Below are 25,724 nucleotides of genomic sequence, written 5' to 3'. Positions count from 1 at the left end.
TTTACTTTTCCTAAAGTTAAAACACCCAGAGACTAATAGAAAGGGGAAAACCCGACTATGTACGCAATGCAGCCGAGTCGTTAAGTTTTTGTGCATAAAATCACTGCATCAACATGGTACTACATATGTAAACAGCAATGGCTCCGCCTAATCATTTCGGTGCTGTATTCACCGGAGCTGTTACACTTTGCGAAACGTGTTTTCCTATCACTGTGCAGCTATAACTGTTTCAAATAACTCTCAGGGCTCGCAGATGTGATCTGAATGTGCAGAACGTTTCTCGGGGCATCTCGCGTTTTGTAGTTTCGGTTGTGTTTACTGACGAGCGTCAAGGGATTGGGGCACGTCTTCATGAAGACAGGTGTTCCACTCTTCCAGCGACAAGGCGAAACACCGAGCGTTCTAAATGCCGCTTAAGTTTTTCAATACTGAATAATATTCCAGACTTCTTCAACCGGCTTGAACTGACAGCCGGTTACGAAGGATCAAGATGAGTGCCGTCGCTGCAATTCGACTCTACATTGACAAGATGATAGAAGAAAGTGGGCCGGGAATGAAAGTGTTGATGATGGATAAGGAAACCGTAAGCTAACTAGTGTATTCGAACCGTTTAATCGTTTTTAAACCTCGGCACGTTGTAAAAGTCCTAGAAAACTGGGGTGCATGCACGATGTGAGATGACTGCGAAGGGGCGTACTATTCGAAGATCTCCAAATGATGATGCCATTAATGCCGGTAATAGGCTGTAGCATATTTACTAATTCTGGGACTACCTTGCTTATTCGAAGGGCAGTAGGAGACTGTTGGAACCTGTATGCTAATTTGTGTTCATAAAAGGTCACACGCTGGGCTACTTAAGCACATCTGTTCTCAGAAAAAGCATCCTGTGCCATAGGCAGTTCAGAGACCGTTCTTGGTTTCTACATGTACCCTTTTGTGCCTTTGCTAAAATATGTAAATTATTTGTTGATTATATATAAAAGTGACTAATTGCTGCATAATTAGTTTCGTATATGCACGGCTTGAGCTGGCCGTTTCTTTATTGAAACCTGCGGTGTGCATGTTAAGGTATGGAATACTGAAGCACAGGCACTGCAGTCAAATTTAGTAATCAAACAGTCATCGATGATATCTTTCTGTCAACAGCGACGCTACGCTGGAGATATTAAAATGACCGTGCCGTGCACATCTGTCACATTATTGTCTTAAGTGTGTATGCTCCTCCGATGCCCTCTACACGGTTCCCTTTCAAAATATAATCAGGACCATCAAACCCTTTATAACAGCAAGCTGATTTGTGAAATTAATAGCGCCAGTAATTTGAACACTTGTCATGGACGGTACACACCCTGTATTACAACACAGTGATAATGGCACCTGTCCGAGAAAAATATTTCCATTGCTACATTTTGTATTAATATTGGTGCTAGAATGTTCTGAGTTAGTTGACAAACTAGCACAATAGGCACGTCTCTGTTTTTATTCAACTGATGACACTACTGCACATGGGCCAAGAAAGCTACTTGGTTAAAGAGGAGTGACTTAATTTATGAACAAAAAACTGGAAATACTGTGGCTCATGCTTTCAGAAGTGCAATATTGTGTTTGTATAGTGCTGGCAAAAGCAATGAAATGTGGGCATGCTAAAAACAAACTAGAAAGTAGATTTCACCTCGTACATTTGTCAGCACGTGTGACAGTGGTGCGATCCTCTCACAGGGGCATCGTTTTCGGCATAGAGCCCATGTATAGTACTCCATTTCATGCATAGCAGGCAACACTATGGATGCTAGAGAATCTTCTCCGACTCCTTGCATTCACAGCAAAAAAAATAACGCATTACATATAAAAGCAAGGTATAGGTGTGCATCATATAATTCAATGTTACATTTATATTGTGAAATGTGGTGTAATCATCTGAATCTATTTACCACTGAAAGAACTGAGTGACACATTCCTGTGACCAGCGACTACAGTGCACCAAAGCATAGCACAACATGTTCTGGAAGCATTGAGGAACACAAATAATATGCGATTTAACGTAACCTTATGACCACAAGCTGTAGTTATAAATGTAAAGTAGTTTTTCCATAGAAATCATCGCAGATAAAAAACGAACTGCATAGCGAAATGCGTGGAGTGAGGCTTCCATGACTGTACTAGTTACATAGCTGATGTAGCATTCACTGCTGAGAATAAAACGGAGTATAGCTCCCAGTTATAGCACATTGCGAATTCGACCAGTCTAGTGTAAGAGGTGTTTTATTTTTCTTGCCTCTCGCATTTAATTTTGGCCTAATAACATATTGTGTCTGGCCCTTGCATCACTAAACACTACACATCATCAATAATATATTCTATACGCTCTGTAAAATTTGTTACAGCTAGGCTCTCACACAAATTACATTTGTATAACAGCCTCATTTTTTTTTTACAAATTGCAGTCGTGTTATAAAAATAACAAACCACTGTGCTAACAGATGGGACGCAATAAAGCATTAGAATGGTACAGAAGCTCCCGTCCCATCTGCTCTTTGTGTCCTTTTGTATCTTCTCTATTCGCAATGTGTGCCATTGTTCAGGGGAACAAACTTGCCCTAGGAAAAGTAAAGTCTAGGTGGTTCTTTTTTTTTTTTAATTTGTGCATGCCCAGCTCATTTTCTTGACTTGTATTCCTTTTTAAGTTGTACTGCACTAACTTGGTGTCATTACAGTTGCAGCCCAGCTCTGTGTGACTGTATAACTGTTTTCTTGGTTTTCTGTGTGTCTTTGTTAGCGCATATACCCCAACCACAAGGAACAAATTTCTGACTAATTTTCGGCATCGTTCGAGGACAATGTGATGTGAGGGTGACGCTCATTCAACACTAATGTCCACCCTTGCCAGATCACAATGCTGACACCCAAAAGACCCAAAGAAGCTAGCAAAGCATGTGATGCTGTTAGCAAGGTGACACAAAGCAGCTAGCAAAGTTCATGACGCTGGCTGGCGCCGGTGTTGCAAATCCATCAAAAACTTGTTCCTTGTGGGAGGCCTTAATACCATGAGTGTATACGAACTGTTTTCTGTAGCATTCTTATTGGCAGCCCTATTTGGAAATTAGGAACTGTCATTTGGCAGCATGCTTACTTTTGTTTTGTTCTTCTGTGCTATTGTGCTTGCATAAATACAGAGTGGGTGCCAGTATTCAAGGGAACACCTGATCGATTGTTATACAGGACTTGGTGTCCCAAAGCTGTCGTGAATTAGTTTGGCTATCTGGGGTATCCAATGCCCAGTACACAAATGCTTTTGCATTTTGCCTGCATTAGAATGCACCTGTGGGGGCTGAAAATAAAAATTGTGGTAGGGTCATCACCAAAATAATATTCCAACAACTACTGCAAAGGTACAATTTGCAGTGTAACATGCTGATGCATGCTATGTAGTTCTGGTGTTAATAAAGTGCCACTTGGATGTGGTGCTAACATTTCGTTGCAGAAAGCAAGGGTATAGTAATATATATATATATATATATATATATATATATATATATATATGTAATTTTACAGGGTGATCATTCTGATGTTTTACATAATTTTTTAGAGATCGCCTATCGCAGATAGCATAATTTTAGTCCTTGGTCTGAGTTACTCAAGAAGTGGACATTACTTTCAGGGAAAATCGAAACACACAATCAACTAATTAACAAAAATGTACTAATTAACATCTTAATTAATTACTTTATGGCAGATATTGCAATTTACGAATTGTAACCACTGAGTTAGCAAGTCATATCCACTTAGAATTAATTATCGGGATGACACCAGCTTTGAGATATTCATTTCCAAATGCGCAACTAAATACATGGGCGTTCCAGCTACTTTTGTGCTGCAATGCATAAAAAAGCTTTTTGTTAAACAAGTAAGTGGAACAGTGCATTTTAACCACTAGTTTGATGGTGCATGTCTTGAAAACCATGCCATCCTCAAAATTTGTTCCAAATAGATATGCCCGACAAACTCACCGGCTACAATTTGTAAACTGCAATGTGTGCCGTAAATTGATTAATTACGAAGTTGACTAGTGCATTTTCATCAATAAGTTATGTTTTTCGATTTCTCATACAAGTAATGTCCGCCTCTTTAAATAATCCATCTCAGGGACTAGAATTATGCTATCTGCCACAGGCAATTTAAAAAAAGTTCTGTAAAACTTAAAAATGATCATCCTGTAGTCTAGTATGCAAATCAATTGTTCCTTTTCATACTGTGCACCAAGATAGGGAATGCAGTTGTAGTTCTAATTGTGTTGCTCATTATTACACAGCTCATCTATATGTAGCACTATCTATACCATGACACATGTGTACTTTGCTTACTCCCAGCGATCACCATGTTGAATCTTTTCAGACGACCACAGTGAGTGTTGTATATGCTCAGTCAGAAATGCTGCTCAAGGAAGTGTACCTCTTTGAGAGAATTGACGTGTGTGCTGGTACTGAGGCTATGAAGCACATGAAATGCATAGCATTCCTGCGGCCGATTCGAGAGAATGTGGACCTACTTGTCCAGGAATTGAGAAATCCTCGCTATGGTCAATACTATATCTGTGAGTCAAACGCATTGTGTATCCCTTCTCCATTACAATGTGTGTTACTTCTCTAACTGATGCGATGCATTCTGCGATTTTAATACAGCATGGGCCGATTCTGCATGAATGCAGCTCAGTAAATAGAGACTTTAAACCCACCCCCATTCTCCATATTTAAAGGTTCTTACGTTTCTTCTTCAATTTAGAAGAAGATTGGAATTTCCTTTTTTGGAAACTGCTCTGTCACAATTGATAATGCCAGACTGAAAGAAGAAACTAGGCATTTCTAATTGGTGATAACAGTTCACAGGCCTACCCTTTATCAAAAAGGGATACAACGACCACCTGAGTAAAACTGAGCATGGAGGCATGATAGTTAAAGCTAATTGGTTCGTCTACATAGATTCTGTTCACCCAAACAGTGGCTCTGCTTGACCCCGACTTTTGATAAGTTGTGTTTACTGGACATTACTGGCATAACAGTTTGATGAGAGCATGGCCACTATCTTCAAGCATACATTTATTCTGAATGCATTCATCACTTTTAAGAGCTGGCTTGAATTTTCTGGCCATAAGCAAGCTCTCAAAGCCTGGTGTTTTTCTTGGTGAGAAGCAGTACACAGTTTTGCAGCCCGTGGTTGTCATGCTTTCTTGATAATGTTAGCAAATAGTCTGCAAGTTCGCTAAGCTCATGATTACTTGGAGATGCTAGCAAGCTTGCCAGTGACATAGGTGAACCTTTTGGCTTTATAAATTTTTTTCTGTAGATCTAATGGTTTCTTTGAAGAGTAAAGTGCATGTTTGCAGCAATGATTAGTGCATGCCGGTTCAGCAGAAACAGAAATAGGGATCTCTAGAGAAAGTAAAGGTGTGTCCTGATGTTTCTGATTTACAGATTTTAGTAACACGGTTAACCGCAGTGACATCAAAGAGCTTGCAGAGGCTGATGACCAAGAGTGCATTCAGGAAGTCAAGGAGTTCTTCGGGGATTATGTGGCCTTGGCACCTCACCTATTTTCATTCAACCTGACTGGCTGCTTTCAGGTAAGGGTCTCGGTGTTCGTACACCTCCTTGATATCCTGGAAAACCCTTGAACATATAAAAAAAAAGAGCGATTCAAGGGCCTTTAAAACTCCTTAGAATTATAGTGCTCCTTGAATTCCTTGAAAACTGGGCTGAGGAGCGACTTTTGAACATTCAATGTAACAAACTCTGCATTGGGGCTATACCATGGACACTGTATATCGAAAAATTATCCTTGATGTTTTCTTTTCAGTGCGACTAAGTGATGCCATGTGGCATGTCCACATCCACCAATGACAGGCTTGTTTATCATTGCCATCGGGAGCTAGCTGAAGCAACCAAGCTCTATCACTTTTTTGTTGTTTTGCTAGTTGGTTCACACTGCAGCCATCTCCATTTAATGTGATAGTGTTAAGGGTCCCATCCCGTGTCGCAGAAAATCCGGTGTCGGCGTCTGGCACCGTAGCCAGCGTTGACGTCTTGTGAGCGAAAAATACTCTATACGGCACTAAATAGGTCTTCTACCACTAAAGTTGCTCACACTTAGTCTTACATTGTTTTCCCTGGATTCTTTACAAAGTTATTCCTCGGAATTTTGAGAATGACAGCCCACAAGCAAATGTCATGAAACAAAACCGACAGCGCATGCCTTTTATGTTAAATCTGCTCAGACTAAAATATTAAAAGTGTGAAACAATAAGTGAAGATCGGCCCACACAAGAGGCCCTATTTCTACCGGAAAGCTCGCCTTCGTGCATAGCGTTTGCCGCCAGCGTTTCCCGGTAAACATTCTGGTTACATAAGCTGCAGTTACAAAGAAGCTCGAGAACAAGTTAAGGACCGGACAAATTAAGAGCGATGAAACGAAAAAATGTTAGGCCTAACGTTAAAAGACGGGAAGAGAGTGGTGTGGATAAGAAACAAATAGGGATAGTCGATATTGTAGTTGACAATAAGAGGAAAAAATGGAGCTGGGCAGGCCATGTAATGCGTAGGATGGTGGACCATTAGAGTTACAGAATGGATACCAAGAGAAGGGAAGCACAGTTGAGGACGGCAGAAAACTAGGTGGGGTGATGAAGTTAGGAAATTTGCAGGCTCAAGTTGGAATCAGCTAGTGCAAGACAGGGTTAATTGGAGATCACAGGGAGAGGCCTTCGTCCAGCAGTGGACATAAATATAGGCTGATGATGATGATGATGATGAAGCTGCAGTTTCCGGGAAGCGTGAGAAGAGTCAGAGATCTTCAAATGCTATTGCGTTCCACTCTTAAAGGCGAAGCTTAAGCATCCTCTAAATTTTTCCAACTATCTCTGGCTCCGTTTTTGAGCCCTATAGACTCTATATATGCCTGGCGGAACGCAAGTTTCAGCCATTTGGCTTCAATGCAACGAGCATTTTCAGCGAACACCAGATACTACTAACCATCATGTTAGAAGGCGATTAAATCATTAAAATGGAAAAGTTAACGTTGAAAATCCCCCTGAAGAGTTTGAGGCATGCGTTCAACTCAGCAGCTGCTTAGCTTCAAGAAATTGCAGCTATGAAGGATACGGGATTTCACTGTTTTTCAATGTATGGTGTACAAATTAGGTTTGTTTTCCCTCCTTGAATTGAGTCGAATGTTCTGTATGAACCGTGGGTAAGGGTCTGCTTCTGAAACCACTGTCAAGAGAAGTTGTATGCTAAAACGGTATAGTTGCTCAGCTGTGGAATAGTATTGCTATTTCATTATGATCTCTGCACAGAATTGATTATCTTGTCAAAAAGTACTTATTTTTTTAACATACATGTCTGTAATGTCTTTTCTGTAAAGAAAATTTTGCTTTCTTTTTGTCTCCTGTCACTCTACCCTGTCACACTCACTTTTATGTGCATATGTGCATGCTTCACTTGTACGAAGCGCACTCACCCTGTTCCACGTGGAACGTGGTTAAGAAATCTTACATGAGTGCTTTAACATTGGTGAAAACAGCACCGTTTCCCAAACAGAGACTCTGTTCAAGAATGACTGTTTTACCTCCCATTGGTACCATGCTGCATGATCTGCTAGTTTGGAATGACCAAAGTAGTAAGCAAATAGAGCATAAAATGCTGCTTCTTGTGGAGTGAACTCAGACAAGAGACTGGGAGATTTTGCACATCAGTGTGTCTGTGTGTGTGGCCAAGCTAGTGTGCAGATTTGTAATATCATACTGGTGTGCTCCCTAGCCACCACAGTGCGGCTGGAGGTGAGCACATTTGATAAAGGTGTAGCTTGTCATTGTGCAAGGGCTCCTTCAACATGGTGCCTGTTATGATGTCAGTACTAAAGTCCCTAGATTTCCTGCTCTTTTTTAAGTAGCGACATCTACTCCGTCAGCTGCCATTATCTTCTCAGATAGAATGCGATTGTCAACGGCCGCTGCTATCTACGCTGCTCGCAGCAGTGTGCAAGTGATTGCGGGGGAACAGCGTTAGGAAGAACATGGCTGCCGGAATGAGCGCCGCCCAATGAGATTCGCCGGCGGTGCTTCAAAGCTTGTCGCTGCTTAAAGAAAGCAAAAAATATCTAGGGACTTTAGTCAGTACAGGCCATCCATGCTATGATATATTGTAAAACCTCGCTATAACTAAGTTAAAGGAGAGCCACACTTACTTCATTATATCCATTGTTTCGTTATGATTGTCTGCCCGCATGGCTGACATTGGCTGCGCAGAAAGGCGGAGGTGTATTGTTGGTAACCACTGGGTCAGCCGATGCAAAAGCAAACTAGGCAATGCCAAAGGACCGCATTTTTTTTTTCCAGTTGTGTGCTTGTTGCGGGAGTGTGGAACTGCTGATTCAGATGCATTACAGTGTAATGCGCTGCCACATTTTGGCCTAATTGGTGCAAAATTATCAGTGAATGTTCATTCTGAACTTTTGAATTGATTTATTTTAAATTGATTTTAAATTGATTACTTTAAATTGATTAGTTTCTATGGGAAATTCAAGTGGAGCTACAATTACTTCATTATATCCATGAAGTTGTTATAACCCACTTTGTTATTATGAGGCTTGACTTTGCATCATATCTGAATAATAATAATAGTAATTATAATAATAATAACACTAGCCCTGTTGTAATCTTATCATTCTAATCCTCCGGGCCCCTCAACTCTGTTTCTCTTCCCTAGGCATTTGTTCTGCATGTATAGTTGTAGGGTGTGTCTGACACACATGTATATCTACATTATTACAAACATATTGTGCAAACAAAAAATGAAGCCAGAGAAAGTGCAGGGGAAAGATTGTTATGTTTAATTGAAATGTAATAATGAAAAGATAAACGAAAATTGATTAAAAAACAACTTGGCATTAGTGGTAGTTGAACTTGCATCATCAGCAGTGTGTTCGGTGATTTACTTTATTGTCTGTTGCTTCATATGGTTGTAACTAACAAAAAAATTAAGCCTCTCGGTTCCCCTCACTCTTCTCACTGTATATCTGATGTCTTATTATACCTTTCTCTTCTATTTTGTTAAAAGGTAATCGCCTTTTAACCCTTTATGGTTGAGCTGTTGCCTACAGGCAACATACCAAGAACTTTTTCTTTCTTCCTGAGTTTCGATATAGAGTATGAAGTTTCTGGCTAAATGTTTTCAGCCAAGACAGGCAGCAGGTGTTGTTTGTTGGTTTAGAGCAGAAACACAGGACGAGGAAGAAGTTTGGCATGCGACTCACTTTCTTTTGAAAGCACGGTCAGAGGAGACAGATGCAAGATCTCCGGCTGCATTGTTATCACACATGTGATGTAAATCAAATGAAATGTACACCTCTGGGTCAGATATGATGAGAGCTGTCTGTACCAATTCCAAACAAAGCCATAAGTGGCTAGTGGTGATGCCCATTTCCAATTTTCTTCCTGGTGTTTCCAACCCTATTGCTGAAAAAGTTCCCACAAAAAATATATATTTTTTTCGTCGATTATGCTTGTTCTCAATGTGTTTTGCACATTTAGATAGAATAGCGCTCTTAACATTCATTGAGACAATAGTTTTTGGTTTTGTTTTTCATATTTATATGTCTCCTCCAAGGGTGAATTAATGTGTGATACCGTGATGCTGTACTACATGCACCAGTAGTTGTCGTGTCATGTCATGTCATGTTTGCAACTGCCCTCATGCAACTGCCTAGATCTATGTCTCCGTGCATGCAGGGTCAGCGCTGGAGCACGGCTGCCTTTGAGAGGAGCGTTCAGGGTCTGGTGGCACTTCTGCTCAGCCTGCGCAAGGCTCCTGTGGTGCGCTATCAGTGCAACTCGGAGCCAGCACGGCGGCTAGCTGAAGGTGTCTCGGTAAGGCCCATTTTCAGCCATCTGTGTGTTATCTACTAGAATGTGTGAAAGGATGAAAAGTACTGTAGACCACTTAACACACATTCTGACATTTTCACCTGGAACCTCAACCTAGAACATAGATCAACCAAAGTCAAACAGAAAAGATGGTCTTTTGCGTTACCGAACTTCTGAAAAGACCATGCTTTCATATTATTAAAATTTTAGATGATGCGCATTCCTGAAATGTACAATGCACCAAAATTAATAAGATCAAGACCAGTACTACTTTTTTTTTGTAGCTCAATTTGGTTATATACGTACATAGCCCAGTTTGGCAAATTTGGTAGCAAATGGGCTGTTTTCCTATTATAGCATCATCCTTATGCCATTCCCACAAAAATATTTAAAGTAATGGGTAAACTAATTGTTCAATTTTCTATAATTTACTAATTGGTATTTTACATTAATTGACATTGTTTGACAGCTGCCATCAGTAATGTGGTAAAAAAGGAAACACTAATAAACTTAAAAAAATATTGTAATGGAGATGACAATCACTTGTGGATAAGCAGGTGTGTTGTCAACCAGTTGTGTGCATCAGGCATTCAAGCTTGGAGACATTGCTGTTCTTGGAATTGCTCTAGCCATCATTGACTCTGTATTGAAATTGAGTAAACCTCCTTTAAGATGTCTTCAAACAAAGTATTTGTAATTGCAATCATTACTTTTTTTCCTGTAAAATATATCGGCCTGAAACAGGGCCATTAAAAAAACTTGTGAATGTGAGTTTATACATTAAATTGCCATGTTTTGGATTAAGAAGCTCAAACATCAGGAAGTCTAAAACCACAACTTGTGGCTGAAGAATCTAATTGTGACATGGTGAAAGCAGCAAGTCCAAGTTAGCTTACAATAAGCTGAATTATTTCATCATGTTAGTTTGCAACGTGGCATCAATATCTTTAATAAATCTGCTATTAATGTTTACTAATTAACTGATTGGATAAAATACAATAAGTACTAGCATGTGTTACGTGTGACTGCAAATAATGTGGAGTTGATATAATTTGCATAAGGGGCCTCATTTTTTTATCATTAATAATTTTTTTAACTTGGCATGTGTTAGTTGGGACATACTATATGTACAGTTGCGCTCTATCTCAAGAGTTGTACTTTAAATTATTGTTCATTTAGTAGAAGTGAAAGTGGCACAACTGTAAGAGAACTTTTTGAATAGTGGCATTGGACCACAAACTTAAATGTATGCAGACCTAGCCGTTTGATTGAAGGGTTCTTCTCTCCCATGTGGAAAATTGGAAAATTAGAAAACACGACATGTGTTGTTAAAAAAAATGCCCATCAGCAAACATCCAAATATGAAAAGATACTAAAAATCTCCCAAGGAAAAAGATAGCACAGTGCACAGGCATTTCTTTCGTTGGGTCATTAGGTAATTATGTGACTGTTCATGGAAGGGATAAAAAATGCGTACAAGTGCAAACAGGATTTTGAGAAAGAAAAAGAGGGATATAAAGAGTTTAAAAAAGGGTGACTGATGTCATCATCATTTATGTTGTGGCATGGGGGTGGTAGAGCTCACTTTTGTTTTTCATAATGCTTAATAGCTATAACAGGAACCTTTCACTTTGTACCAGCTTTGTTGTACAGTGAACATATCCATAGGACAAAGTTAAAAGTGCTAATTTATTAGTTGCAGCCACATGACAGCAACAAACAATGAAGCCAAGTGTAGAGGAAACAAACGGTTTTTAATTTTTTTTTGTAGAAATGTAGAAATAATAAAGACGAGGGAAATAAAAGTGGATGAAAAGACAGCTTGCTGCATGTGGAAGCCAAACCCATGTCTTTCGCATTAGGCATGCCGCATGCGATGCTCTAGCATTGGGTAGCCGTGAGTTGCACTGGCTAACACTCACAGGGTCAGGCCTAGTACAAGTGCACAACCACCCAAAAATGTTAGCTGGAGGATGGCTGCCACAGTAGCTCAATGGTAGAGCATTGCACACGTAATGAAGAAGGTGCAGGTTTGGCTCCTACCTATGGGAAATTATTATGCCGTTCCCTTTCATTTATGTTTTCCTTACTATTTCTAGATTTCAAGTACAAAAAAAATTTTAATTTGTCCTGTTCTTTATTTGGATTCATTGTGTATTGCTTTTATGTGGTTGTAACTAACAAAAATTCAAGCTCTTGGTTCTTAATGTTCTTACTCGATGCTAAATTGAATTTGTGCCAGTTGTTTGTGACAACAGCATAAGGCTTTGAGCAGTTGCTACTAACTGGCTGTAAACACATGCATTCTAGAATATATCTTCATGTAGTCACGGTAAAACATTAACAGTGACAACATGTTGTGGGTATTTTGAGTAATCACTTGTACACATCACAGAGTGAGCTGTGCCGTCATGCTCATTCTCTTATATTTTCGTTATTTTGTTTTTCTTTCATCAGAGATACAGTTAAACCTGCTTATAAGGAACCTTCATATAACGAATTCCTGGATATACCGAAGTTTTTCTATTCCCCGCCATTACTCCATAGAAGCACATGTATTTGAGACCTCTACGTAACGAAGTGGCAGTGGGAGACCCCCTCGAAATAACGAATTTTCCCCGCCGACAACCTAGAGATTTCGTCCCAGATTTTGTCATTTTTGCGCGAACAGCAACCGGAAGCACCTTCTCCGCCACTACGGTATGCGAAACGGCGACAGCGCGCTTGGCGCGCTTAAACTCACGGCGACTGCGAGGCGAGAGTGAGCGCACGTGTGCGTGCGTGCGTGCGTGCGAGCGTGCACGAGGCGGGCCTGCATTCCTCGACCCAGCGATCTTGCCGCCGCGGGCATGACCTTTCCCCCTCCCTTCATTCAAACCTGATCCCGCCGCTTGTTGCAGCTGGCCTAGCCCGCCAAGCTGGCACTCTCCTGTTCCAGTTGATCTTGCCGAAGGAAAAAAAAAAACATTTTTTTTTTCAACGCGGTGGCAGTGCCACTCTTTGGTTACTGTGCAAGTCTCTGCACTTCACTTCACTAACCTGACACTAGGTGACACTATATGACGCTACGACACCATCATGTCGCTCGCTCTTCGTTTCCGACGCCTCACGCTTGTGCGAAACGACACGTGTCCACGCATCCAGTACCTGGTGTGACATTCCAAGGATGAGTGCTTCGACGAAGAAACGCAAGGAAAACGGGTGCGCGTTACAATCGAGGGCGCGTTAGAATCGAGTAAATACGGTAAGAGTTTCTTTTTCGAATTTTCGTGCCGAACCTGCATATAACGAAATTCTCTTTATAACGAAGAAGTTTTTAGGAATTTGTCAATTTCGTTATATCCAGATTTAATTGTAGATCAACGTCATATTGTGGGCAGCATGTTTCATTCTTTATTTCACCTTTGTCTGATCTGCAGCAATGGATGAAAAGAGAAGCCAAGCTCTTTGACTTCAGGAAACCGGAGGTGCCACCATTGCTGCTAATCTTGGACCGTAGAAGTGACGTAGTGACACCACTCCTAAATCAGGTAAACTGCAGTTCGTTTGTTTAATACTACATGTAAAGGTCTCAAAGTTGCTAAATAAAATAAATAAAATAATTGGTACAATTTTATTCCTTCATTTTCCCTCGCCCCTTTAAAAGGAATTCTGCCTGACAGCATCATTGTTCTGTCTTCAGTGTCCTACTGACCATTCAGCCAAATGTCCTATGCACAATGGCTTCTCTTTGTTTTTCTTATTTTGTAATGTATCTTCATTTGGATATCAAATTCAAGCACTTGGCTTGGTTCATAGAAGCATGCCTACTGCTTGGGATACTCGTTGGTGTGGCCCAGAAAAAATACATAATCAGTATTGCTTTTTTCATTTTATAGCAGTTAAGAATTATGTTCGCCACATGAAGATCTTACTTTTGAATTTCCTTTCACCGAGTGTTTGTGATGTCAAATGTGATGTAAATTGCTTCTGATTGAAAGAGGTGTTTCCCAGTCATGCATTGCCGAACATCTTTTTTTTTTTTCTTTTGCAGTGGACATATCAGGCAATGGTTCACGAGCTGCTAAAAATCCACAACAACCGAGTCAACCTTTCTCAAGTTCCTGGCATCTCACGAGACCTGCAGGACATGGTGCTGTCAGAAGATAATGACGAGTTCTACAGCAACGTAAGCTTTCTGCGGTGTTTAGTATAGGGTAGCACCTGTTGTAATCACGGATCATTCTTTGTGCAGAACATGTATAAGAACTTTGGTGAGATTGGTTCTAACATCAAGGACCTCATGGAAGAGTTCCAAGCCAAGACAAAAAGTCATGATAAAGTGGAGTCTATAGCTGACATGAAGGTATGTGGCATGCAAAGTTTTGAACAGTCGATAATACTAGAGCTGCAAGCCAGCAGACTTGATGTTTTCTGAAACTTTATTTCTTGCTCATTGAGTGACTAATATTTAGATTATATTCACTCACAATGTTGACATTGCTATGATATTTTTTTTTTAAACTGGAGTAGGTAGTCATGCAAATTGACATGCATTCAGCTTGAACTTAAACCAGCTTGTAGCCTTTTGTGCGGCAGCCTAGACAACTGCGTACACACAATGTCTGCACATAACAGCCATGTGGTAATGGCATATTTTATTACTAGTATAATCAGTATAGACAACTGAGAGTGGCATTTTATGGGACCAGCTACCTCGAACTTGCAGGTTGTTGACATATGATACTTGTGTGAAAGTAACACATTTTCTGTGATATTGCCATCTCAACAAAGTACCTTGCAATATATTTAAAACCACACTCGAAATCCGATTATTCTTTTACTTTCTTTACCCTTCACTGCATGACAAGCTCAACCACTGGATGAGTGAGCTGTTCAGAAGAGCTGTCCTCGATGTTGTAGGAAGAATAGATACACATGTTGGGAGGGGAATGCAGTTTTATGTGCTCATTCATGTCCTGAAAACTTGAGATGGCAAATATTCATTTAGTGCATGAAAAATGACTAAGGAAATTTAGTTGCGATTCTGTGTAGCTGTAGTCACCTAAGGTCAAGTTTGACTGTCTGAGGCACATTAGCATTGTATGCAGCTTCAACCGTATTGACTGATTACACATAACAGCAGCCCTGCATTGCGATTTCTGAAAAAATAAGATACATAGTAGTGAAAGTAAAAAAAAAGAAAGAAAAGGAAAGGAGTTCATAAAGTTGGCGCTTTCCCTCTCGCTGGACAGGCGTTTGTGGAGCACTACCCTCAGTTCAAGAAGATTCAGGGGACTGTGGCCAAACATGTCACATTGGTTGGCGAACTGTCACGTCTAGTCGGTGCCCACAGCCTACTAGAGGTGTCTGAGGTAGAGCAAGAGATTGTGGCCACCAGGGACCACTCGGACCTTCTCAAGGTATGTTCTTAGTAACACCTAATGAATAATAATTTATATTTTCTTTATCTTAATTGAATGGAAGTTAATATATTATGTTCCACTGGCTTTATGAAACACACTATGGTTTATGACTTTTATGATGGTCTCTTTAGAAGTGTTTTTTGTGTTGCATGATTGTTTTCATCAAATGAAAAAAGCCAGAAATGTGTTCATGAAGGTTACCTTGCTACCAACACGCATTGTTTATGGCAACAGTTGGATAGGAAAAAATTAATTGTCCAATTTTTTTGTGATCTGGCTTAACGTGGAGTCTGAAGATGTTGCCAGCACTGTTGCTGCTATCTGCATCTGTGGTGTTTTGTAAACTGTAATACAGTCGACTTCCATCAATTCGACTCTGACGGGACTGATGAAATTGATAAAATTATCTGGCAGGTCGAATTAAATAAGACTCTGAAAGGAATGCACACCACTGATTCATTTGGCAGTGTTTGCCCGATTGGAACACAACCCCAAATCAAATGCGTGCCTGCTTTCTTTGTGTCCAAAGTAGAAAACTAATGTAGAAATGTCATTAAAGCTTCTGAACAAAGTAGGAATCTAACGTGTACCAGACTTTTTAGCAAGGAAAAAGGCAGGGGTCTAATATGTGTTCCACAATGGCGGCCGGCTTCCTAAAGACAGCTTTGTCGCAGTGCAGCCATGTTATGCAGTAAAGCATATGACCACCGCAAACGAGGTTCTGGTTTTGTATTCGATAGCACCGCACGGGCAATTTCCATCCGAATTTTCTTAGAAAATAAGAAGCGTGTGTTATAATAAGGTAATAACCATAATAGGACATCGTGAGCTACCATTATTGCCTGAAAATCTTCCAAGGGCAAGCCAAAAATAGGCATTCTTGACGGAATTTTTTTTTTACTATTATTACTTGCGTTCACTGTCCCCTAAGCTTTGGGGAGACATGCTGCCACTAAAGGGGTTGCTATTGCAGTCACCATAGGGGGCGTGTGTGCATGCCGAGTGGCCAAGTTCGAATGATCCGGCAAACACCAATCTTAGGATTGAAATAATGAAAGTTTGGGCCCATAGGAATGCATGAATGCCAGCCAGGACCTTCGGTCAGGATCCAATTAACCACAGTCAAATTAACGGAAATTTACTGTAGTACATGTGCACCAGGCTGAAAACCTAACAAGTTTAGCTTAAGGTGGTGGGCCACACACACACACACAAAAAAAAAAACATTTTCTTTAAATAAAGCCAGGATTTAAGTTACTTTTTTTTCCTGAATAAGCCTGTCTTATTTAGCTTAATTGACTATATAAAGTGCAGAAAATGGATCATTTTATTTTTTGGCAGGTAACTTTTGTCATGAAATGTGGTAAAAGTGCTAGTTGTGCCAACAGTGATAAGTGGGTAACTAATGAATTGGTGAATTGAGTAAAGCTTTGGCATTTAGAGTAAAGCGTTGTAGCTAAGTGTGGACCTGTGCAATGAACTAGGATAAATGCAATGTGATAAATATTAAGGAAGTAATGTTCGATAAACTAAGCGACCAAATTTATTTGCAAAATGAGCTGTAAATGAAAGAATATTCCATACATTTCTTTTATTCTAGTTCGTTGCACACATCTCTTTGTGAGGAATGAGTGTGCAAAATTTCATATCAAAATATTCATTAAAAAAAGTTATCAAAGTTTGCGTAACATGAGGTGGAGCAAAATCTTGTTTTGAGAAAAACGTAAACAAATCTTCAAACCATGTGAAAGTTGTCAAAAACAACACAGAGCCCTAAAATGTACCAGCTTCATAGCTGGAGCCTCCATGAGATGCACTAGAGTCTTCTTTTGTTTGTGTGGCTGCTCGGCGACAACATAAAATGAATAAAGTATATTGAATAATAATTATATAAAAGAAATAGTACTGATTTTTGGTTTGGCAATACTAGGGTATGGGTTGGAAAACTCACTAACTCCCAAACTAATGGTGATAGGAATATAATTTATTTGGAGCATGTGGCTGAATGTATCTCCTGCCAAAAAAAAAAAAAAAAGGCTTTTGAAGGTGGCCTACCACCTTAACAAAAGTGTACACATAATCTATAGGTACCAAACACTGAAATGTTTAGCTTATCAAAGAACATGGCTTAGCAGAGTTCAGCTTATAAGGAGTCTACCATGTATACATTAATTAGATATCTGCCCAATGGTCACATTCTTTTGTAGTGCAGATGAGTGCTATTTTTATGATGTGTTTGATTGCACTAACTCGGTGTGTCTTCCTCCAGTACTTGGATGAAACAGGGCCATGTACAACTCGGTGCACTTTTTCGTGGTTCAGTGTCTCACCCTCCTTCTTTTGAAAGACAATAATTCCACAGATGCACCCCTAAAGTTTGACTTCTCTGCATTTTTATTATAAAATCCCAATGTGCTGAGATCCGTGTGTCTGCCATTTTTTGCAGGTGTTCTAATTCTTGTTTCTAACTCGCTTTATGATTTTTGTTCCTTGTTCCTAAAATTGAAGTTGATTAATAGTCAACTTTGCATTTTTCTTATTTTCTGCAGCGGGTGCGAAGCTTGATTGGCAGCAGCAAAGTGCGTGACATCGACAGCCTACGGTTGGTCATTCTGTATGCCTTGCACTTTGATAAACATAGCAGCAACGACCTTAGTGGCCTAGTGCAGCTCCTGAAAAACAGAGGCATCGCTGAAAATCTTTTACGGGTGAGTATCAGAGTCAGTCACAATGCATAGCAATATTCAAATAAGAAAAAAAAAAGAAGGTTGATTTTGATGCATACATTGTTTTACTTTTTGCCGCTGACTGTTTTACATCAGATCATCACTGTTATCAAGTTGTCGCTTGGCGCAACACATGCCTACTGTATCCTAAATTTCTTTAACACATTGCAGTCACGCGCAGTTTCCCAATTTGTGGTTGTTCTAGTCAGGAGCCATTTCTTGCGTTTAGGTGCCACGCAGAAAAAAGTGCTCAGGTATGTTAAGTGATTGATTTCGGAAAATTTACATATTCCTGAGGCTCTCAACAGTACTTGAGCACTGTGTGGTAGTGCGCGAAGCACTCTCTTGGTTGGAAGCCAGGATTTACACTGCAGGTCTATAGGGTCCTCATATTTGCTGTCTTCTAAAGTACTCTCACCTGAGGATGTTTTCTGACCATCTGAAGGCGAAATATATTTATTTACAGCACTAAAGTCATCCTCTGATTCACAGAACTTACGTGAATTTCATCCACAAAATGGGCACGTGCAAGAACGCCACCATCTTGTCGGCACTTCAAGCCATAAATTGAACGAAAATTTCTTAAAGCATGAAGGAAGGAATAAGAAGTACTGGCCCTCGTTTCGAGACATTATATTTCAAAAAAGTTTCCAAAAGCTGGCACCACCAACCAAAATAACTGGCTAATGTGAGCATGCACGCGTGTCGGGCACTTCCTGCTTCGACTGGAATGGATATTTTCTGGTTAATGTTGTCGCGTTGCTAATTCTATAGCAGAAGAGCCTTGTTTAATCAGATAGTGTGAATGACGTAAATAGTGTTGTACATTATTGAATTACACAAGCACCAGCAATTACTGCTCATGTACTGTGCATTGAGCACAAGTTTAAGAACCCCAGATCGTCAAAATTAATTTGGAATCCCCCACTACAGCGTGCCTCATAATCATATCATGGTTTTTACACATACAACCCCAGAATTAAATTATTAAATGAATGAGAACGGAGTTGTGAAAGAACAAACGGTTGTTTCACCAAAACTATGCATGTTGTTCCGTGTGACAGGACCCTCCCCCACCCTCACTTTTTTTTTTACCCCGTAATTGTTACTTATCATAGGCTCTATTCTCGATACGCATGGCGGCTGCACGGCCGCCATTATCCGTCATGTTGACTCTCTCATTGGCTGTCGAGAGGTCACGTGTTTTAAAATTTGTGCCAGGAAACGGAAGTTTTGCAAAATGCAATTTTGCGTTTTCATCAGAATGACGAAACGTGAGGTGGAGCTGCAAATTTTATCGACTAATACTTTTTTGTGGTCCTTGGCACCTGTATTGCGACTTTAGCGCTTTAAAAAAAGTGGACAGTAGCGTGCAGAAACCCGTGCAATGCATCTGCAATTTCGCGAATATGTGATGGCTTTCCAAGATAGCCGGCATGTCAGCTTGTTGATTGGCTGAAGGAATATCCCATGAAGAGCGTCACAGGAAGGGCCATTTCGTAAACGTCAATTTGACGTTGCGTGACGTTGAGTTGGGCCTGCCATTGCAGATATTTTGCGCCATAATTTGAGGTGCGACGAGCCACGCTAAATTATGATAATGAGTGACCATATGCAATAGCAGTTGAGAGGCATGTGGATTGCCGCATTTTCCCTGTCATTTGGGGCCATGCAAATCTTTTGTTCACAATGCGTGCTCATAGCATTTGCATCACTCTCGGGTGGTGTTGGCATTTGTGTTTTGAACCATCATTTTTTATTAAAAACACATTTATTTGAAATAATATTGGTTGAAGCTAACAAACTTTCTGCAACTTTTTGCACTTTTCACTGCTGCGTTTGTATCATAATCAATATTAATGACTTTTTGCGTCATCAAAGGCTATGACAACGGCGACTTTTTAATTTATAAAAAGAAATGTACGCAAGGTGGGGCCTTGAAGCTTCCTCTAGCGGTGCGAGTAAGCAGCGGAGTGAACAAGAGATGGCAGTGCCGGCGCTTCCGTCGCGCAAGCGGATGCCTGTGGTGTACCTGTGGCGCACGCAACGCTATCGATGATATTTGGCCGCTTCTCAGCCAGACGAGTCGGGCGGAGTCACTTGCGTTTCACGAGATAGCGATAACGCGGCCTAGAGCGTGCGCTCATTATCACTGGTAGGTCGCTTATGTTGTCTCAAGGTAGAAAGCGAGCGCGTGGGCGCCAATATACGATGACTCATTCCGTTTCCCGAGGACACGCATCCTAGCTAATAAAGCAGACGACAGAAGCAAGAGACGATTTTGATGGAATAATCTTACGCTTTGAGCTAGCTGCTTTATTTTTACTGGGAGGAAAACTGTTTTGCTTTATCAAGAACGCTAGGTTCAATGCCTACATTACAGCTTCTTAGGCGAAACGCCAAATTTGCGTCACATTACGAAAGCGAATCGGGGCCATCAGCGCCATTTTGTAAGCTTCGCGTCTACGTCACGCCTCGAAGAAAATGGCGGAATGTCCAGAATAGCGGCTCAGCTGAGGTAATCTGCTTGGATTGTGGGGTGGATTATCAGTCAAGGCAGGAAAGGGGCCAGCCGTAACTTTTCCACCAGTCTAATGTTTGTGCAGTGCCAATGCTGGACTAATATTGCACAGAGTGGTGGTGGAGTCGGCAAATTGGTGCGGCCACTCCCAACCTCTTGCCCCTCTACTTCCAAAGCTACTGGCAGCAGGTGCGCTTAGTACAAGAATGGCTCTGAGCTGAGATTTCAGAGGACATTAAAAAAGATTGAGGCATTCAGAATGGATTTAGAGCTGGCCCATGTGCCTTGTATAGTTGTAATTACAATGCAATACAATACATTATTGATTGTCAGGCTTAATTGAATTTTATTGCTATGAGATACTTGCACTGGATACATTGTGTGTTTAGCAAACTTTATTTTATTTGTTTTAATCAGTTATTTATTTTTTCAGATGATACCGGCAGCACTTGACTTTCAAGAACGCAGGCTCCAGCCTAACGATAAGTTCAGTGCGGATAATGTGCGCGCCTTTACAAAGAAAGTCATCAAAGGTCTAAAGGTTAGTCCTTTTACATTTCCTTTTGTAAGTGTGTTTTTCATGTTTGAAGATGTTTAGGTCTGTGATCACTCATAATGAAAAACAATTCTTATTGGATTGGGGATAATGTACCAGTTTTATGTTGGGTGAAACTTGCCAGAAGACTTAAAGGGTATAACAGGCTTAACGTAGCATATACAGCAGGACTATGGTTTACACACTGCGTGTAAATCTTAACTTCAGCTCGTCATGTATCTCACCACTTTCTGATTGGCTTGTTGCATGCAAAGGAGATCAAGTGGTGTTTTTTTCTTCACAACATAGATTGGAGCAGACATTTTACCATCATCGTTATCATCACTTTGAGTTAGATTTTCCAAATTACAGATAGTTGCAAGCATTCCATACATTCCAGGGTCATACTATGACTTGCAATGACACTCCTGATGACGAGTCAGGTTCTGTGTTGTGAGTGTGAGTGATACCACACCACGGTCAGACCCGACATGGTGGCGTGGTGCCTATGCCGTTGCACCGCATAGTACAAGGTCACAGATTAAATTCCCGGCCACGGTGGCTACGTTTTGATGGAGGCAAAATGCAGAAGTGCTTGCGTGCTTAAATTTAGGTGCACATTAAATAACCTCAGGTCATGAAAATTAATCCGTAGTTTCTCACCATGGCAAGCCTCGTAATCATATTGTGGTTTTGGCACGTAAAAAACCCCAGTCTTTAATTCATTAATTTTAACCACGGTCAGTCTCCAGTAGTCTGCACGGCAGCTGTGAAGGAATGCTGCAACTTTCCTACTGTAATTCAAAACAATGTGTCCCGTTGGTTCCCGTTGGAAAACAGTGGTTTAATCATGCCTGTAAATAAACATTTATTCATTGCTGTACAAGATTTGCTGTTATGTTTGTGTTTTTTAACCATCTCACCGAAGCATTTAATGTCATAATAAATGAGCCATTATGGTACTGTGTGGAGAGGAAAAATTCCCCTTGAGGGGTTAATAGTGAAGTTGTGCATGTTTTCATTGCAGCTTGGTGCCGAGTCCTTCTAAAACTTTTTGAAATATCATTTTCAGGGTGTCGAGAACATCTACACACAGCATGTGCCACTTGTCTATGACATACTAGAAGACTTGTTGCGAGGTCGGCTAAGAGACAGTGCTTATCCTCAAGCCTATGCACCATCTGACAGGTGAGACTAGAGCAACTACCTGCTTACAAACAATGCCAGCACAGCATTGTAAACCAAAAGTGTGCATTGTAGTGATGTTAGACATTGTGGAGCCAGTGCTTGTTATGCAGGCATTTACAAGTGTAAGTACACACAGAGTTACTGCTCAGTGATACATTCTTAGTAAAATTATGAGAGGACAATATTTTTTTGCAAGAAAAGTAAGATAAATAGACAATAAAAAAAGAAAATAATGTAAGAAAGTTCAGTATGTGACATCTCTTAATGAATAAAAGAATTTGCAGCTTTCTTGCAGATAAAGTATACACTGTCAGCATAGTGTGCTGTACCTTTATACACTTCTAGTTTCACTTCTAGCTCTGTTTTAACAAATTCATATGCAAGCAACAATCGTAATATTACACATTTTTAGCTGAGTGTTGTTTACACTTTGCTCTGCGAAAATTTCACGTTCCAGGGCATTTTTTTACAAGTGCGTCTTCCAGAGACGCAAGGGGCGTGGAGTCATCTTGGCTGTAAAATGTAATAGAAACTAAGATTCACCATCATGCTCCACTCACTGGGCGTGCACTAGTGTTCCCACTCAGTGGCTGCGTGCAAATTGTTAGGATATGCTGCTCTGAGCGGAGCGGACCATAAATGCTTTCTATTGCCATTCGTTAAGGTTTCTTTCCTGTTGCACTTTCTTGCTCATTGTATTGTGAGCTTTGTGAAGGTTGTTGTCACAAGGGATCAAGTCAGACATGTCTTTTACTTCACAGCAGCAACATTCTGCGCTACCAAGACATAACAGTGTTTATTGCGGGCGGAGTGACTTACGAGGAGTCCCTCTCTATATACAAGCTCAATGTAGCGAACCCTACAGTTCGTATCATGTTGGGAGGAACATGTGTCCACAACTTCTCAAGGTAAGGGAGTTTTTAAAAGAGCTTTATGTTTGATGTTTGTGTAAATTGTTTTTGATTAAAGTTGCTAGTGGGGATGTTCATTGGTTTAATGTTTTTAATGCTTTTAATGCAATAGCTCACCAGCATTCACTGTTGGTGGTGATGCAAAATAAAGTGGGCCAATGGCAGAGGTGGTGTAATCAGTGGCATGGGTCGGTCTATCTTAATACCAGTACACAATTTGTCCTCGCACGGGTTTTATTGCAGTTTGTAAAGTGAGCCGTTTCCTAAAGCAGTGCAGCCAAAACATGGGTGTGCTAATTCTGATCATGCTGTCACGTTACAGTTGCTCAAGTCAAGTATGAGGGCCTGTAAGTTTTTATCTTAAGAAAGTGCTGTGCTGTCATGAGGCATCTTGTGTCACAGTATGGTTTTCTTAAAACAGAATTCATATTGTCATTGTGACAGCACAAGCAGTGCCGCATTTCTTGCCACATTTAACAAGAACTGCAGAGCAGCAAGTCTGGGCATGATCTTCTGGATATCATGTGTGATGTAACACACAAGCTGTGTACCCTCAACAAACTGTGCGCCCTTATATTATATTGGTTCAGCGAGGACTGATACAAAAGTAACTCGGTGGTCATGCACAGCAGTGGGAGCCCCGCAGAGAAGGTGATGCAGTTTCTCACCACGTAGTAAGTGACCCAACCACATGCCTATAGATGGACAAGGGCAGCAAGTGGATATAGCAATAATTTGAATACAGGCATCGCCTTCATCCACTTCATTCTTTCTTTTGTATGTTTCCTGTTCACTGGCGGTACCTGTAGAATAAGCACACCCTTGCAGAAGCTAGAGAAAGGAAATGAGCTAAGGTTGGCTGGTGTGTGCACAAAAATTATTTCAAAGTGCTTTTGCCACCGCATTCCTACTAGGTTGTGACCTACTAAGTCTGTACAATGCACTCCTGAATGCAGTTATTGACTGGGTTTGGTTCACATTAATATGCTTCGCATATGTAGAACTAAAAAAAATGAAGTTTTAATGCAGTTTTACCGCATACAAATGACTTGCAGTGTTTTTCTTTTTTTATTTATCTAGTCCTGAAAGGAATCTGAGGTTAACATCATAGAATTGAAAGTTTTTGTATGAGGCATGCAGTTTTGAGCATGATTATGATTTTACTAGTGTTATGCCCTTTTTCATTTCCTTTTAGCTTCCTGGATGAACTTCGAGCTGCATCTAGTGAATACACAAGGTCAGGAAGACGTCTGTAAGGTTGACATTCCATGTTTTCAAATGTACTCTTGTCTGACATTAGTGTATGCGTATCACCGGAAGAAGGACTTGCATTTGGACCTGGAGAGATATGTGTTGTGCATTAGGAAATGGTATGAAGTGCTGCTGTGGGTGTGAAGAAGTGGGATGTGGTGGCATCCTTGGCACTCGTTAAAAGAGGAGTCTTGCTTGACACCGAGTGCAACTTTGTTAAGCTTGTGTGAATATTGTAAAGTTCTTGTTGCATCTAAGTGCGTGGAATTAAACATTGTATAAATAAAGACTGTTCTCATTATTTTGTGCTTGAGATAAAACTGCCGTAAGGCGGAACGTGAGATAGGTAAGACAGTTTATAGAATTATCTACGTTTGCAGTCCAGTGGCTTCCTTTCCATACATAGACCAACAAGTCAAATGTGAGCAACTGCTGTCATATAAAAAAATGTAGGGCTTCTGGTTGCAGTAGAGCGGACTGTAGACTTTCCAGCAGCATCCTCCCATTGTACTTTTCAACACAGCAAAGGGGCAATGTGCGCCGACATGATGTGTCTGCATTGTTATGAGAAGAAGAGAGTGGCCACAATACTAACCACCATACGCCAAAACAGCATCTGGATATATTAACGAAGCTATATTAACGACATATTAACAAAAGTTGTTACCACTGTTGGTGCGTTCGATTTGTCTGCACCACTGTGAACCAGTTCACTGCGAGGCATGCTAAGTGCAGAAAGTGTGGAGCTCGAGTTCAGCGGTGCAGGCACAATGCAACACGGAAAACGAATGCCGAGGTGCATATGTGGTGCAGTCTTTATGTTTGTCCACCTAATGTGCGCCGTCCACGTATGTTTGAGAGGCGGGGTAAAGCACAGTGACGGGTCCCAAGCCGCAGGTATGGTTTGCTTCCAAGGTGTTCCATTTTGAAAACAACAGAGAAACGGTTCCTACACTACAGAAAATCCGACAGCACATTTCTAAGAGCAGTGCACCGTATAATAGCGCACCTTGGAACTGAACTTGTGCTTTCATGGTCGAACATGCAGCATATTTTCTTTCTCTAATTTCTCCAGCTCGGTTTTACAGATCAATAAATATAGAGGAAAACCACCAGCGTTTAGATATTGACAGATACATGTTTTTTTTTTCATCTGAAATAGTGTTGGTTTGATCAGCACGGACAGCTGAAATGCACGCTATGACAAATATACAAAGTGTCCCAACTGTCATGCACCAAGATTTAAAAATATACAAAAGGCACGTAGCTGGACA

The 25,724-nt window shown here is 40.6% G+C and overlaps 1 protein-coding gene across 2 annotated transcripts; it reads left to right on the top strand.

The window, feature by feature from the left end:
- The first annotated feature begins 115 nt into the window (after positions 1-115).
- On the top strand, positions 116-24,751 carry LOC119442596 (vacuolar protein sorting-associated protein 45). Of its 2 annotated transcripts, none has more exons than XM_037707532.2 (13): positions 116-583; positions 4,393-4,591; positions 5,469-5,617; positions 9,779-9,916; positions 13,333-13,443; positions 13,947-14,081; positions 14,148-14,258; positions 15,148-15,315; positions 17,868-18,026; positions 20,999-21,106; positions 22,173-22,288; positions 23,053-23,196; positions 24,395-24,751. In XM_037707532.2, the coding sequence occupies exons 1-13, from the start codon at positions 491-493 to the stop codon at positions 24,453-24,455; spliced, it is 1,692 nt and encodes a 563-aa protein (XP_037563460.1). In that variant the 5' UTR covers positions 116-490; the 3' UTR covers positions 24,456-24,751. The 2 variants fall into 2 exon arrangements, with proteins under 2 accessions (XP_037563460.1, XP_037563459.1); XM_037707531.2 differs by having other exon boundaries at positions 117-583; positions 23,050-23,196.
- Positions 24,752-25,724: the final 973 nt, after the last annotated feature.

This window comes from Dermacentor silvarum, chromosome 2, assembly GCF_013339745.2.
Source record: "Dermacentor silvarum isolate Dsil-2018 chromosome 2, BIME_Dsil_1.4, whole genome shotgun sequence".
NCBI lineage: Eukaryota > Metazoa > Arthropoda > Arachnida > Ixodida > Ixodidae > Dermacentor > Dermacentor silvarum.
Note: the sequence above shows the minus strand (reverse complement) of the source record. Positions and strands in the feature narration are given on the sequence as shown.